This window comes from Thermobia domestica, chromosome 1, assembly GCF_964235325.1.
Source record: "Thermobia domestica chromosome 1, izTheDome1.hap1.1, whole genome shotgun sequence".
In the NCBI taxonomy this organism is placed as follows: domain Eukaryota; kingdom Metazoa; phylum Arthropoda; class Insecta; order Zygentoma; family Lepismatidae; genus Thermobia; species Thermobia domestica.
Genome location: NC_137454.1, coordinates 125,096,505 through 125,109,700, shown reverse-complemented (window position 1 = coordinate 125,109,700; position 13,196 = coordinate 125,096,505). Strand labels below are relative to the sequence as shown.

The 13,196-nt window shown below is 37.4% G+C and overlaps 1 protein-coding gene across 4 annotated transcripts in view; it reads right to left on the bottom strand.

Moving 5' to 3' along the window:
- LOC145688948 (uncharacterized) overlaps positions 1–13,196 on the bottom strand; it is a 35,640-nt gene that overhangs the window by 14,038 nt on the left and 8,406 nt on the right. For all 4 annotated transcript variants that reach the window (XR_014132040.1, XM_081763116.1, XM_081763112.1 and 1 more), the window contains exon 2: positions 12,436–12,594. Coding sequence is in view for 1 of the 4 variants with exons in the window: in XM_081763112.1 (XP_081619238.1) it covers positions 12,436–12,594 (159 nt within the window). In the remaining 3 variants the exon portion in view is untranslated. The remainder of the gene's footprint in view (positions 1–12,435; positions 12,595–13,196) is intronic.

The window sequence follows — 13,196 nt, the reverse complement described above, 5'->3', positions numbered from 1 at the left end:
TAGTTTCAGTCTATGTTCTTCTTTCAAAGTAAGCGACCATGTTTCGCAACCATAGAGAACAACATGCATGATTATCGTTTTATATATTTTAAGCTTCAAATTCCTCGACAGAATTCATGACAAGAGATTTTGAACCGAATAATAACATGAATTCCTTGCTTTTATTCGACATTTAATTTCTTCGTGAATATTATTTTTGTCTGTTAATATTGATCCTAGATATTTGAAAGTATCTACTTTATCAAAAGAATTATTTAATATTTTAACGCATCCATAATTTGCTGTATTACGGTCCCGACACACTTCTATGTATTTAGTTTTCTCTGGATTTACTTCTAAACCCATGTCCCTGCAAGCGTTTAATAAGATAAGAGTGCAAAACTTAATTTGAAGAGCAAGGAAAATGGGTTGAAATTATGGAAAAGACAAAAATTACGTGCAAGAACTTTGGATGGAAACTACGAATTGAAGTTGAAAATACGAAATTACACTGATACCTATCACGGACGGAAGATATCCACGGCTACGAAAAGAAATAAATAAACGTATTAAAATAGGCTGGCGCGAAAGTCGGAAGAAACAATTCAGGTTGACAAGGACATGTCAATATTTCTAACGCGGATGTATTCTCTTTATTTTAACACAGGTATCGGAGGTGAACATACTACACAACAGAATATAGAGAGTTGTATGCTAGGAATACCGTGCAAAAGTAGGCGTGCGTTGGCTACGGTGTTTAAGGGACGGGTGGCCAAAATTACGCTTTGCACTTTGGAGTTTGGCTGAAGCGTTGTGAAATAACTTTCACCCAAATATATCATGAAAACTACTATTGTTAGAAAGTCATGAACTTAGGTAGATCACATTATACAACAGTTTCTTGTTGGGTGCGTGAATTAACAAATCGGGGTACACACGTGGTGAATTCTTTCGCTTGTATCGAGATGGAAGAAATATTTTTGGTAAGTTCTTTAAATACATTAGAGGGTCGCATATTTTACTGAAAAGTTTGAAACAAAGGCAAACAAAAAGGAATACAAATTTTGGAGTAGTTATTGCTCACTGTTAGCAGAAGAGCAATTGCTTATTGTATGAAAGTGCACATTTTAATATAAAATATTCAAAAGTTCTGGCAGTTACAAGTTAATTCACTTAAATTTACATTTAGAGCATAAACATGAATTTAACTCATAGAACTGTTACCGTATCTAATGCAGGAACATGTTCCATGCATAAATTACTATTTTACTAGAAAATAAAGGGAACTAAATTTACACATCACCCGTGTTTGATTGCGTTATTTTTCGAAGTAGACAAATGAGTACCTATTACTAGAAGAATGAACTCCATTGCAGAGAGTGATGATTATTCGTTTCTGCATAAACCTGCATCCTCCAACAAATATTTCGTGCCGTAGAGTACGTTTATCTCTTCGACTCATTTGCATATACGAGGGCAGGTGAAAAGTTCTCGGCCTGACCCAGAGATGGCACTCCAATCATCAAAATGTTATTGTTCTTGGCTGGGGCGCTTTTCAGTTGTTCGTATAACAAGTGTCAACTTGTTCTCTCAAGTGGTTTGTGTGCAGGTAATTGTTGCAGTTAGACGTCTTGCGTGTTAGTTATGAAAATGAATAAACTTCAATACCGTGGGGTAATGACATTTTGGATGGATTAACCTCTACAGAAATTCATCCGAAGTTGACAAAAGTTTAAGGGGACTCTGCTCCTTCCATGTCAACCGTTAAAAAATGGGCAGCTGAATTTAAACGTGGTCGCACAGCCCTCGAAGATGACCCACGTGAAACAAGGCCGAAAACCGCAACCACACCGGAAACAATCGAAAAAATGCATGATATCGTGTTGGATGACAAGCGAGTGAAGGTGAGTGAGATAGCTGAGAGTGTGGCGATATCGGAGGAACGGGTGCGAAACATCTTGCACAAAGAACTAGGGATGCGAAAGCTCTGCGCATGATGGGTGCCGCATTTGCTGACTGCCGACCAAAAGCAAATACGAAAACGATTTTTGGAGCAATCTTTGGACCGATTCAAAGAGGATCCGACCGATTTTGTGCGGCGATTTGTGACAATGGATGAGACATGGGTTCCCCATTACACACCAGAAATGAAACAGCAGTCCAAGCAGTGGGTGGAAGCCGGTGATGCAGCGCCGAAGAAAGCGAAGACGATCATATCGGCCGGAAAGGTCATGGCCAGCGTGTTTTGGGATGCGAAAGGGATCCTGTTAATTGATTACCTTGCAAAAGGGAGAACAATTACAGGCGAATATTACTCCAACCTTCTTGACCAGCTGGATGCCAAAATTCGCGAGAAGAGGCCTGGCTTGAAGAAGAAAATATTCTTTCACCAGGACAACGCACCTGTGCACCAGGGTGCATTGGCGATTGGAAAACTCCGGGATTTGTGGTACGATTTGCTCGGCCATCCCCCATATTCCCCTGATTTGAACCATTGGACTTCTATCTGTTCCCAAACTTGAAGAAATTTCTTTCTAGGAAGCGCTTCACATCGAATGAAGAAGTTGAGAGGGTCGTGGATAATTTTTTTCCCAACCTTCCACACTCTCAATTTGGGGAAGGAATACTGAAGTTGGAGAAACGCTGGACCACGTGTATTGAAGTTCAAGGAGATTATGTCGAAAAATAAAATCATTTTTGAACTAAAAATCGCAGTCTTCCATTGTCAGGCTGAGAACTTTTCACCCCGCCCTAGTAATTTCTTGAAATATCAAGCAGATTCCAATTCGCTGTGATCATGCGAGAGAGACTGATTGGAAATTCTTCAAAAATAATACCTGTCGTCACCTCTTAACCAGAAACTTTCTTTTAAAGAAGTTGAACTCCTTGTTTTTTAAAGGTGTGACAGCTCAATAGTAAAGCTCTCACCTTCGCTACGTAGGTCCCTAGTTTTAACTCCAGCTCAAGCCAAGTGTTCAAATTTAATGTGAGTTATCTTGTGGTTCACACGTTTCTTCCCACCTTCTTCATTCCACTATTTCACTGATTATCATCACCATCTTTAGTATACAAAGCATAACGTGGGACGAAAAACTGAAAGATTTCGTTTTTTGTTTTCTGTAGTTCAATGTGTAGCTCTTCTTCCCGATAGACTCCACTTCATATTTGAGCCCTTTTCTCTTATTGCACCACTTGATATGGGTCACTGGAGTCGGAGAAGGCATTGTAAACAATGATTTTGACTCCCGGATACCAGAAAAAGTGATTGTGTACGTCACTCTTCAATTATACTCAAGTGTCTTATGGCTGTTTTTTGACCTGGTTTATACAATCAAACTACAGTCTGCGTTTTTATACGGTCACCGCACGCAGAAGCATCATTTGAAAGAAATGCCAGTTGGATGTACACAGCACTTCCCACCCGATCCAAACTCGTGATTTTTCTATTCTTAATTTCTTGTCAGAAATAATCTCGTAACTATTTGCAACGTCCTTTTAGCTGGTTGCACTACAAACAGACATGCAGGAAGAAACTATTTACTTATCTGTATAAATATATATCTATTTTCTTTCTAAATTATTAATCTCCATACATTATTTAAAGGGGAAGAGGAGTATGATCTGTGAAAAGGATTCCGTTTTGCCTACTATAGTAGTGCATGTTTATGAGCAAGCGCTCGTTCCAAAGAACATGGGCTGCCGTCTCATAGTGAAAGCAGTTGGGAAAGGAATCATTCTAAAGATTTTTTCTTTGAGGGTAGAGCTAAAACATAGTACACTAGAGTTTGGACTTTCCCATCACCTTTTATAAGTTTTCACTTGTATATAACAGTATTACAAACAAGCATAAGATCCCCTAAATAACATGGTAATTTGTTGGTTCGATAACTATCTCCCGATAACCAAGCGTCTTACAGAGGTTGGAGAAGAATTCCCAATGACCAAGTACCTTAGATGGTAGAGGTTAGAGCGCCCTCATTGTTCATGTGTCTTAGAATGTTGGTTAAAGTGCCACTAAATGGCCGTGCGTCTTATGGGGTATAGGAAAGGAAGCTCTCAATGATCAAGCGTCTTAGAGAATTAGAAGTTGACTAGCCGGGGTTGACCGATGGCTTCTGAGGTGTCCTATCGCCTTTTTGTACAAAAGTAGTGCTGACTGCTTGAATTTCGTCACTTTTTCGATAGTTAACGATGGTAAACGATGTCTTCCTCATGGTTGTCGTCTGAGGAATGTTTACATCTAGCACGTAGTGTGGAAACATGTGCAAATTTACCCCTCCTGGCGTAAATAATAATAATAATAATAAAAAAAATAAACCACAGGATTATTTTTTCTGTAGTTGGAAATCTGCGCTTTAGTTGCAGTAGACACTGCAAAGATGAACTAGAACAGCGAGCAAAATATTAATAAACACCGGCCACTTCTACACCACTTTCATCAATTTATAGTTAGGAGTTGAAGCGATCAACAGTTTGTCCTCTAACCTAAGCAGGGGCCGAAAATTGCAGTACTTATCTCCCTCAAAAGAGAGGCTGTCGAAACTTTGGCATGTTTGGTTAATATTTATATACTAGGTTAATGATAGTAATGGTTGTAGTATATTGTGGCGAGGTTTGCACTTCATCTGGTGCTGTTATGATAAGTGTCTAATTTTTCTCTAGTTGCCATTGGTCGTAGTGGGTGGATGATAGAACAACTTATAATGATTGTTAACGTTACTGGAGTAAAAGGGTAGTTATTCTGAAAGAAAGTATGGTAAATGATGATCCTGATTTTCCAGACAATCTGCATATACAATTTGTAGTTCATGTTGTCAACCACAATCAAATGGGTCGTAGAAGAAAGTCAAAAGTGCCTGCCTGTAGAGATCGTTACTCTACTGTCTTTGTAGAGATCATTACTTGATGCGGAAAAAGAAAAATGCTACTATTGGCAATTTTGTTCGTAGAAGAAAATTGTATGAGGAGTATACTGAAAGTCCTGAGCAACATTTTGTCACAACCATTTGTTAAGTTAAACTAAATATATAATCTCAATCTACAGTCCTTTTTCTCACTTTTCCATATAGTCTCCGTTTTTTGCACACATTTCCCCCGTCGTTCTTCAAGTTTGAAAATATCCTTGCGATAGAATTCCGTTCCAACTGCCTGTAGACACTGACGCAGTGCTTGCCGAATATTCCCCAGTGTCTCGTAGCGATGGCCTCGCATCTGTTCCTTCACAAAACCGAAAAGATGGTAGTCGGAGTGTACCATGTCGGGGATGTAGAGGGGATCAGTGTTTCCCACCCAAATCTCCATATCTCCTGCATAGTGACACGTGCAGCACGCGAACGCGTATTATTCTGTTGAAGGATGATCTTTCCAGGACGTTTATCACGCGAGGCACGACGAAGCTTCAAAAGTGTCTGGATGTAGCGGGCAGAATTTATGGTTTGTCCAGGCTCAAGAAAGTCAACCAGAATTCAATTCTGTGCATCTCAGAAGACGCTCTACATAATTTTCCACACTGAATGCATTGTCTTCGCTTTCATCTTCGGTGGTGAATTCAAGTGTTGCCATTACATACTCTGTCGTTTTGATTCAGGTTCATAATGATGGAACTAACTTTCATCTCCGGTCACAATACTCGTCGAACGTCATCATCTTTATGTCGAAATCTCTGAACGGTTTAGGCAATGGTTAATCTCAGACGTTTGTGGTCCTCAGTTAATAAGCGTGGGACTCAACGGGCACAAACCTTCCAATAAGCTAAGCTGTGAATCACTTCTTACACTGCACTATATCCAACACCATGTTTTGCAGCGATTTCATTCAGAGATACGCCTATCTCCCCTAATTAGCTCACCAGCCCTTACCTTTTTGCGTTCCGTGGAGGCAGTTCGAGGGCGCTCACTGCGAGACATCCTTGATACTCGTGTTTTCATCCCAAAAATGTTTCACTCCCCTCCTAACACTGCAGGCACCCATGAACACATCTCCACTGTAGGCACGCTGCAGTTTGCGAGGAATTTCAGAAGCAGATTTGTCTTTAAGAAGGAATTCAATCACAGCACGCTGTCGAAACGACCATCGCTGCCCGCCATTTTGGAAATCCACGTGCTGGGAACATATAATGTGAACGTCTGGAAAGAAAGGTATGTAGGTTGAGATGAAATACTGGGTATTACTTACAACTAAAGATTACGGTTGTGAAAACATTTTGCTCATGACTTTCAGAATGCTCCATGTATTTGCGCAGCCAGTCTGCATGACAGCACTGAGGCACGAAAGGAGAGGGGAAACAAGCGAAAAAGCTGCAGCTAAAAAAGTGTGCTTAGCATGTTACATTTGGAGGTATCCCGTATCTTTCTTCTTTCATGTTTTTTATTCGTACTTTTAGCTACCCTGACCATCCTGTTAGGGTGTTTGTTGTCGTAATAATAAAACCTTATTCTATCAATGGAAATGTCATGTATTTTAAATCCCGGAAATTATCAGGTATGCGAATTCTATATAAATTGTTGTTTAATCGGAGTATTACAATATCGAAGCCATAATATCGATTTCTCTATTGCGAATATTCGCCTTTGCGTCTAGAGAGTAGTAAATTAACACCCTTTGACCAAAATGACGGCTTCCCTTGCATGTCTTCTGTCAAAATTTCTTTTGTTGCTCGCAAGCTTTCAACACATTTTGTCGTACTTTATCTCTTACTTTAATGAGGTGACAATTTGTAGTTGACAGTCGCTTAACATGCAAGGGTCTTATCCATATAATAAAAAAGTTGATTTCTTTGTCCCTAACTATACAAGTGTGTTTAGTGTGAATGTGGTATTTGGCAGGAGCTTTGTCGGTATTTTATGATTTTGTTGGACAAAGAATTTTAATGAATTCTTTAGAGTTGTTAGTTATTTCTATCAGGCCAATTTCTTAGTAATTAAAAGCAGTGCAGAATTTGAATTCAAAATTGTACGTTTATACTAATTTTTGAAATGTCTTCGCTCTATGCACAGAGTGCTGGTCCAAATGCAGGAAACGGTAGGCGCCGAGGTGTAAAATAATATCTTCAAGTAAAACTTAATCAATTGTATTTGATGTGATACTATTAGCAAGTTTCGTTACGACAATGAGTGTTCGTTTCTCTAGCCACTAAAACATACTTCGTCTTTAATTCTTTAGTCGGGAATGGTTATAAAGCGCCAAAGCCTACTGTTCGTCTACAAGATCAGGTGGATAATGTAGCAATTCCGCTTGATTTCTTCGGGAACTTTTTAAGTAGCTGACACTCTAGACATTTCTTGATTTTATGTTTGGTATATAATCAGTAGCGTATTTAGTATTTTGTTTTTCGGGGGCTATGCACAACACGTGAATAAGCACTTATATTCTTCCTTGTGAGTGCCGACAAATTATAATGAAGCTCATTATCTTTCTATACTAACAAATTTAATTCGGGGGAGCTTGAGCCTGATAACTCTTTAAATACGCCACTGCACATAATATTTGCTGAGAGCTATCTTGTATGTTTTGGTAAAGTCAAAATCAGGCGCTAAAGGATGTTTGTCAATGAAATCAAACCACTGACCTGCGAACCCTTTCTGTATACATCAGAGATGGAGTAATCGTAATTACGGATGCTTTTGTATGGATAAAGTAAGTTGTCTTTTAAGTAGAAATATTCAGCGAGTTTCAACGTAGAAGTTTCTCTAGATTCTTTCCCTTCTAAAAGAGCAATTATATCGGTGTATAAATCATCTTTGCGTTGTTCTTGCAAATTTTTGAACGATTTTGGTGATGTACTTCAAAAATAGGAACTTCCACCATATTCAAACGATAAGCGTGCATATCTTTGGTTGGTGTTAAGTCTGTGTCGTCTTGATTGTTCTTACCTTCCATACTATTGTTGTTTTGTTCAAAGCGGTTAATATCTGCTGGGTGCTTTTTTTATCTTTTATATGACAAATATCGAAATTATAATCGGCTAAGAAACTTCATATCGTGTATATTTGCTCACCTTGTCAAGTAGCGTATTCAGTGAGGCATTTGGCGTCTGTGAAGAATTTAAAATTCAATTAAGTACAAAGTATCTAAATTTGTGTAAAACATTAATTCCGTATAATTCTTTTTACCAAATTGAGCTTTTAATTTCGATTGATGTAAGACGGCAGTTGCAATAAGAATCAATTTTCGACTGTTCGGGGGTTGTAGCAAGCTAGTACACCTACCTGGAAACCAGCCTGCATCAATGTGGAATCTAGCTTATCATCAAAGTGATAAAAGGATTGTGCATTCGCAATTTCCTGTTATAGTTTTCCGAATAATTCATCGTCCTTTTGACCCCATTTCAAATTTGAATTCTTGGTACGAATTTGCTGTAAAGCTTTTGGTTTGGTAGTGAAGTTTTTAATGCGGCTTCGTTGTTATGAGCAGTCCTACGAAATTTTGAGAAATCTTTCAATGGCTGGATCGTGAAATTCCTAATTTTCTTAGCCATTTACGGTGAAATGCTAATGTTTTCTTCTGAAACATGGATTCTTAATACTTTTAGCTTTATAGCAAATGAGTCTTTTTCGGATCAGCATGCTTTCGCAGTCGTTGGATTAGAAGTGTTCCAAATCGGAGAGTTGCTATTCCCATATGAGTTCCATTAAAGAGGTCATCCGCAAACGAGGTGATGCGTTTTGGTAAACCATTTGATATCATTTTAGTTGCTATGGATAATACTTGTGCACTGGTCTTGTTACCGTGATACACGGTTGGAATTTATAACTTGCGTGTATGATTCAACTCTAAAGTAATGTATTTAGCACTTTCTGGGTGTAACTTTGGAAAATGTTCAATGTCGAAATTAGGTTTTCTCCTTTTAATACATGTAAAACATCCTCCGTCGAGAATTGAAGATAAATAACTATTAGTGTATGTCTGTTGTAATCTTAGCGTCTACTAACTGCTGAATTTACTGATCAATCTGGTCCTGCATAACTACTGGAGTATATAGGGTTGGAAAAGGAAGATATGCACAAACTGAGGACAGTGATTCGTGACAACAAAACTAGTTAAATATCGTCATGAACATCAGCAAAATGGTACATTAGGCAGCTGTACACAACTTTCTGTTTCTTTCAAACTGTCAGAATTCGACTGTCGATTTGAAGTTGGCATCCCTGTCACTCGTAGACGAATCGGAATTCGACATGTAAGAGCACTATTTGTTTGTCTTTTTTTTTTTTTTGACCACACGGATCACGTCCTGAAGTTCACGCTGGTCTTTGTGTTCTGTCCGAATTGTCAGGATTAGACTGTCGATTCAAAAGGTGGCATCCCCGTCAACCGTACATGACGCGGAAATCGACAACGTACAAGAGAACTTTTTGTCTTCTTTTCATGCCACGAATCACCTCCAGGAGTTGTGCACATCTCTCAGGTTCACCCTGTGTATATGTTTTTAAAGTCAGCGGCAATGATAATTTGTATCTCATAGGCTTGAAATTTTAATACTGCTTTAAGTTATTAAACTCGTATAAGCATTGTAAAAAGAAACGCATATTTGTTTTAGTTATTGTTTGCTGTTTGAGATTGGATTACTGTTTTCTATAGTCCAAGAATAAACCTTTCCTGCTGCTTTGTCTTTAGCACGTTTACATTTAAAGTAATTTGCATTATTAGTGAAATATATTCCGGCTATTGCTTTAAAAATAATTTTAATATTACGAAGGAAATAAATTAAATCTCAATTGGATTTTAGTATTGTAGCCATTTAATTGTTTTTCATTGCATTACACATTATGTACATTATTGTATAAATCTACTTCAAGTTAACATTTCCATTATCATTAATAAAAAGATTATTCTTTCCTGAAAAATTCATGCACTTTAGCTCTTGCAGTGCAAACATTAATTCGGTACCTAAGGAAGGAAATTGATAGCTGTATACCGTAGCTATATTTTTTTGGTACGAGCACTCAAGGAATAATTCAAATTAATCATGTAGAGTTTGTGTTGCGGAATCGCAAGGCATAAAGATCTAATTGTCTTCATATCTAAGCTGAAAACGAAAGAAAACACAAGTTTGACCAAAATGTTTAGTTTTATTCAAATCTTGATCCTATGATATAATTAAGATATCAGTTTAATATTTTGGAAAACTACGATAAAAGCAAGGGTCGTTGCTTCCATCTTCCAAGCCTAATTATTCTGTATTTCATTATTATCGATGTAATACATATTACTTGGAAATCACATTGTCATTTAAGTATGAGATCTCTACAAGTTCCTTTTTCTTTGGTTATAATATTAAGTACAATATTGATGTTCACATTTTTTTCACGATCAGCATAAGATTTTATAGCCTACGCAGACAAGTTTCAAGAATGTTTTATATTAAAGAAATATTAACAGGAGCATATATATGTAATGAATTTTCAATTATTTATGGTACGGTACAAATATTTACGGAATGTTATTTTGAATCTCTCTCTCTCTGTACACTCCAGTTCCCTGTTATTTAACTTTCCATATACTTTTGAAAAATACGGGTAATGAATTAAACATATCCGTAGAACACGGATATGTTTAATTCATTGCCCGCTCTACTTAATAGTTCTGCCCAGCTAGGATAGGAAAATGCCTGAATTTGGAAAGAACATTTGCATAGGATATTGATTTTACTTAAGAAACTTAACTATTAAGGCGGATTTTCATGCATGCGTCCGTTGCGTTCTTTGCTTGCGATGTGGCTGAACAGCCAATTGAGAAAGTTGTTTAACTACGTTTCTACACATAACACAACTTTTTGTTGGCTACCCATGGAAATCGCAAGCAACGAACGCTTCCATGAAAATTCGCCCCTAATCTCCAATTTTGTCATCAACATTGAATACTTGAATTTCATAGAATACAATAAGAAATAATAACGTTTCTCATAGTAAATTCCCTCTATTTACCGCCTTAACAACAAGTAATCTTTTTCAGGGACTCTTCATGTTTAATGAAGCAACAGCGTAAACAATATGTTCCAACTTAATGATCTTTGGAATTTTAACAAACACACACAGACTACTGAATTCATATGGCAAAATAACTGTTCACGGAAAGAATCCTAGCTTTTAGTGTAACCATTGCTACTCTCGTCCTTTCAGTATGTGACGAGTGATACGTATGCTACTGGAGAAACTTTCGGACAGTTCGAATATCATTAGTCTGTAGTCGCTAAACAAGTATTTTGAAAGATGTGCGTTAAAACCTCACCTAGTACAATCAACTTGGTGTGGTACAGTTTACAAATACAGCTGCATATACGAAAGAAAATCAGTTGGTCTGTCAATTTCAGAAAAGAAACGGAATAGGTACGTGCATTATTTATGTACAGCTGATGAAAATCAATCGGAACTATAACGAGAGAATCACATACTAAAAATGACAACGTAAATCGATCTTCGTAATCTCTGTACTCCAAACTACATTGCTTTTGCATTGTGTACGCGCCTTTGGCGTGGGAGACCCAGGTTCGATTCCCAGGGGGAGCTCAGGTGGTTAGGATGCCACGTTAATCAGTAGGTCCACGTCTCATATAGCCTCGCTGCTGAACGGGACGTTAAACTCAAAATCAATTCAACTCACCTTTACTCACCTTACAGTAGCTTTTATTACACAATTCTTCATGGCATGGAAGATTTTGTATGATTTTGGACGCAAGGATGAAGAAAAATATTTTGTTCAGGAGTTAGTGTCAAACTACTAACTTACTGTTAATATTGCTTAAAATTTACATCATCACATTAGGTGTGGATAACAAAAAACTATTTTGCTTTGTGATACATTAAGAGATTTTTAAAATGTTAATGTGTTTTGCATCACCTCTAGTCAGCAGATATACGTGCCATTAGCCCCTTTTATATGCAGGATATAGTGATATGAATTTTATATTTTCAACAAATTATACAAATATATGCTTATCATCACGAATAATTGCTGCAACAGTATTCACTAAGTCTCGTTAGTCTGGGACAGTCTCTTTGTCCAAGATTCGGAAACGAAGCGCCTGATTAGGGTCCATCTTTGAACAACTTTTGCCATCGGTGTCTTTCTTAATCAGAATATGCCTGTTGAAACGTTGGATAACTTTCAGCAGGAGTTTTTTCTAAACAACAAAAAATTTTATGGCATGTTGCTGTTCATCTTAAATACTCATCAAGGAAAGCAATCTTATACACTAAAACTTGGAGAGGTAAAGAAAATACGTTGCACGTAAACTAACACAGCTGCTCACTAAGATGGTTTAGAAATATGTGGCAATTTGCTACGGATAGAGAATTTGCTTCCTACACGACTAGACTAAAACCGAGACCACAGGCAGTGATGCCAGGCCAGAAAAAAAACTTTCTCCATCTCTGCGACAGCCTATGTACAAACTGTAATACTCTAATCCATTATTAGAAGAAAAGCTTCATTTTCTCAAAACGAAAGGAAACTTACTGGTAAGCGGAGCCTCACAGACTTCTGAACGGCAGATGGAGTCCATGCTTTAAGGATGAATTGTGCTCGGTTAGAATTAACTTGGAAATTTTCAAAAGCTTCCAGCTTCTTAATACATTCGTAACAAATAGAATCTGGCAGCTCATCTCCTTCCTTCGCCTGTAGTGAAGAAAACACATGTTTGAATTAGTGTACATGCATATATACATTGAAAATAAAATCGTGTAGTACATGTACATTATTAAAAATTTATGGTCAATATCTATCGGAACAATCTATAATTCATGGTTATAGAGTACCCCAAAGGCAAGTAGGTAATATTTTTAAATACGGCTTCAAAGTGTTACAAAGTGTACTTAAAAGTAGAATAGAAATAACCATTCGCATTAAATATCAATAGGCATGGAGCCAACGATGAAGTAAAAGAAAACTTTGCCTCGTGCAAAGACAGAAACCCGACTCTATTTGCTTGTCAAAGTTCCCTTTTTTTTTCCCCGTTTTCCCAGTAAGGTGGAGATCGAGGTTCGAGTTCGCGTATTGTGATTCGGTTTTTAAATTACTTCAATATTTTATCAGTTTGCTTTAAGTTTTCAATTACAACATTAACCATTATTATAACTTTCCGCAGCGAGGTATATTTGATAGTAATATTGTACATAATTGTTTTGAAAGAAAACCATTCCTGGAAATGGATTATTCGAATTCTTCCAATTCTTTAAAACGAACTCTTCTTTCTAGTTATCCGAGTATTAGAAGATCCG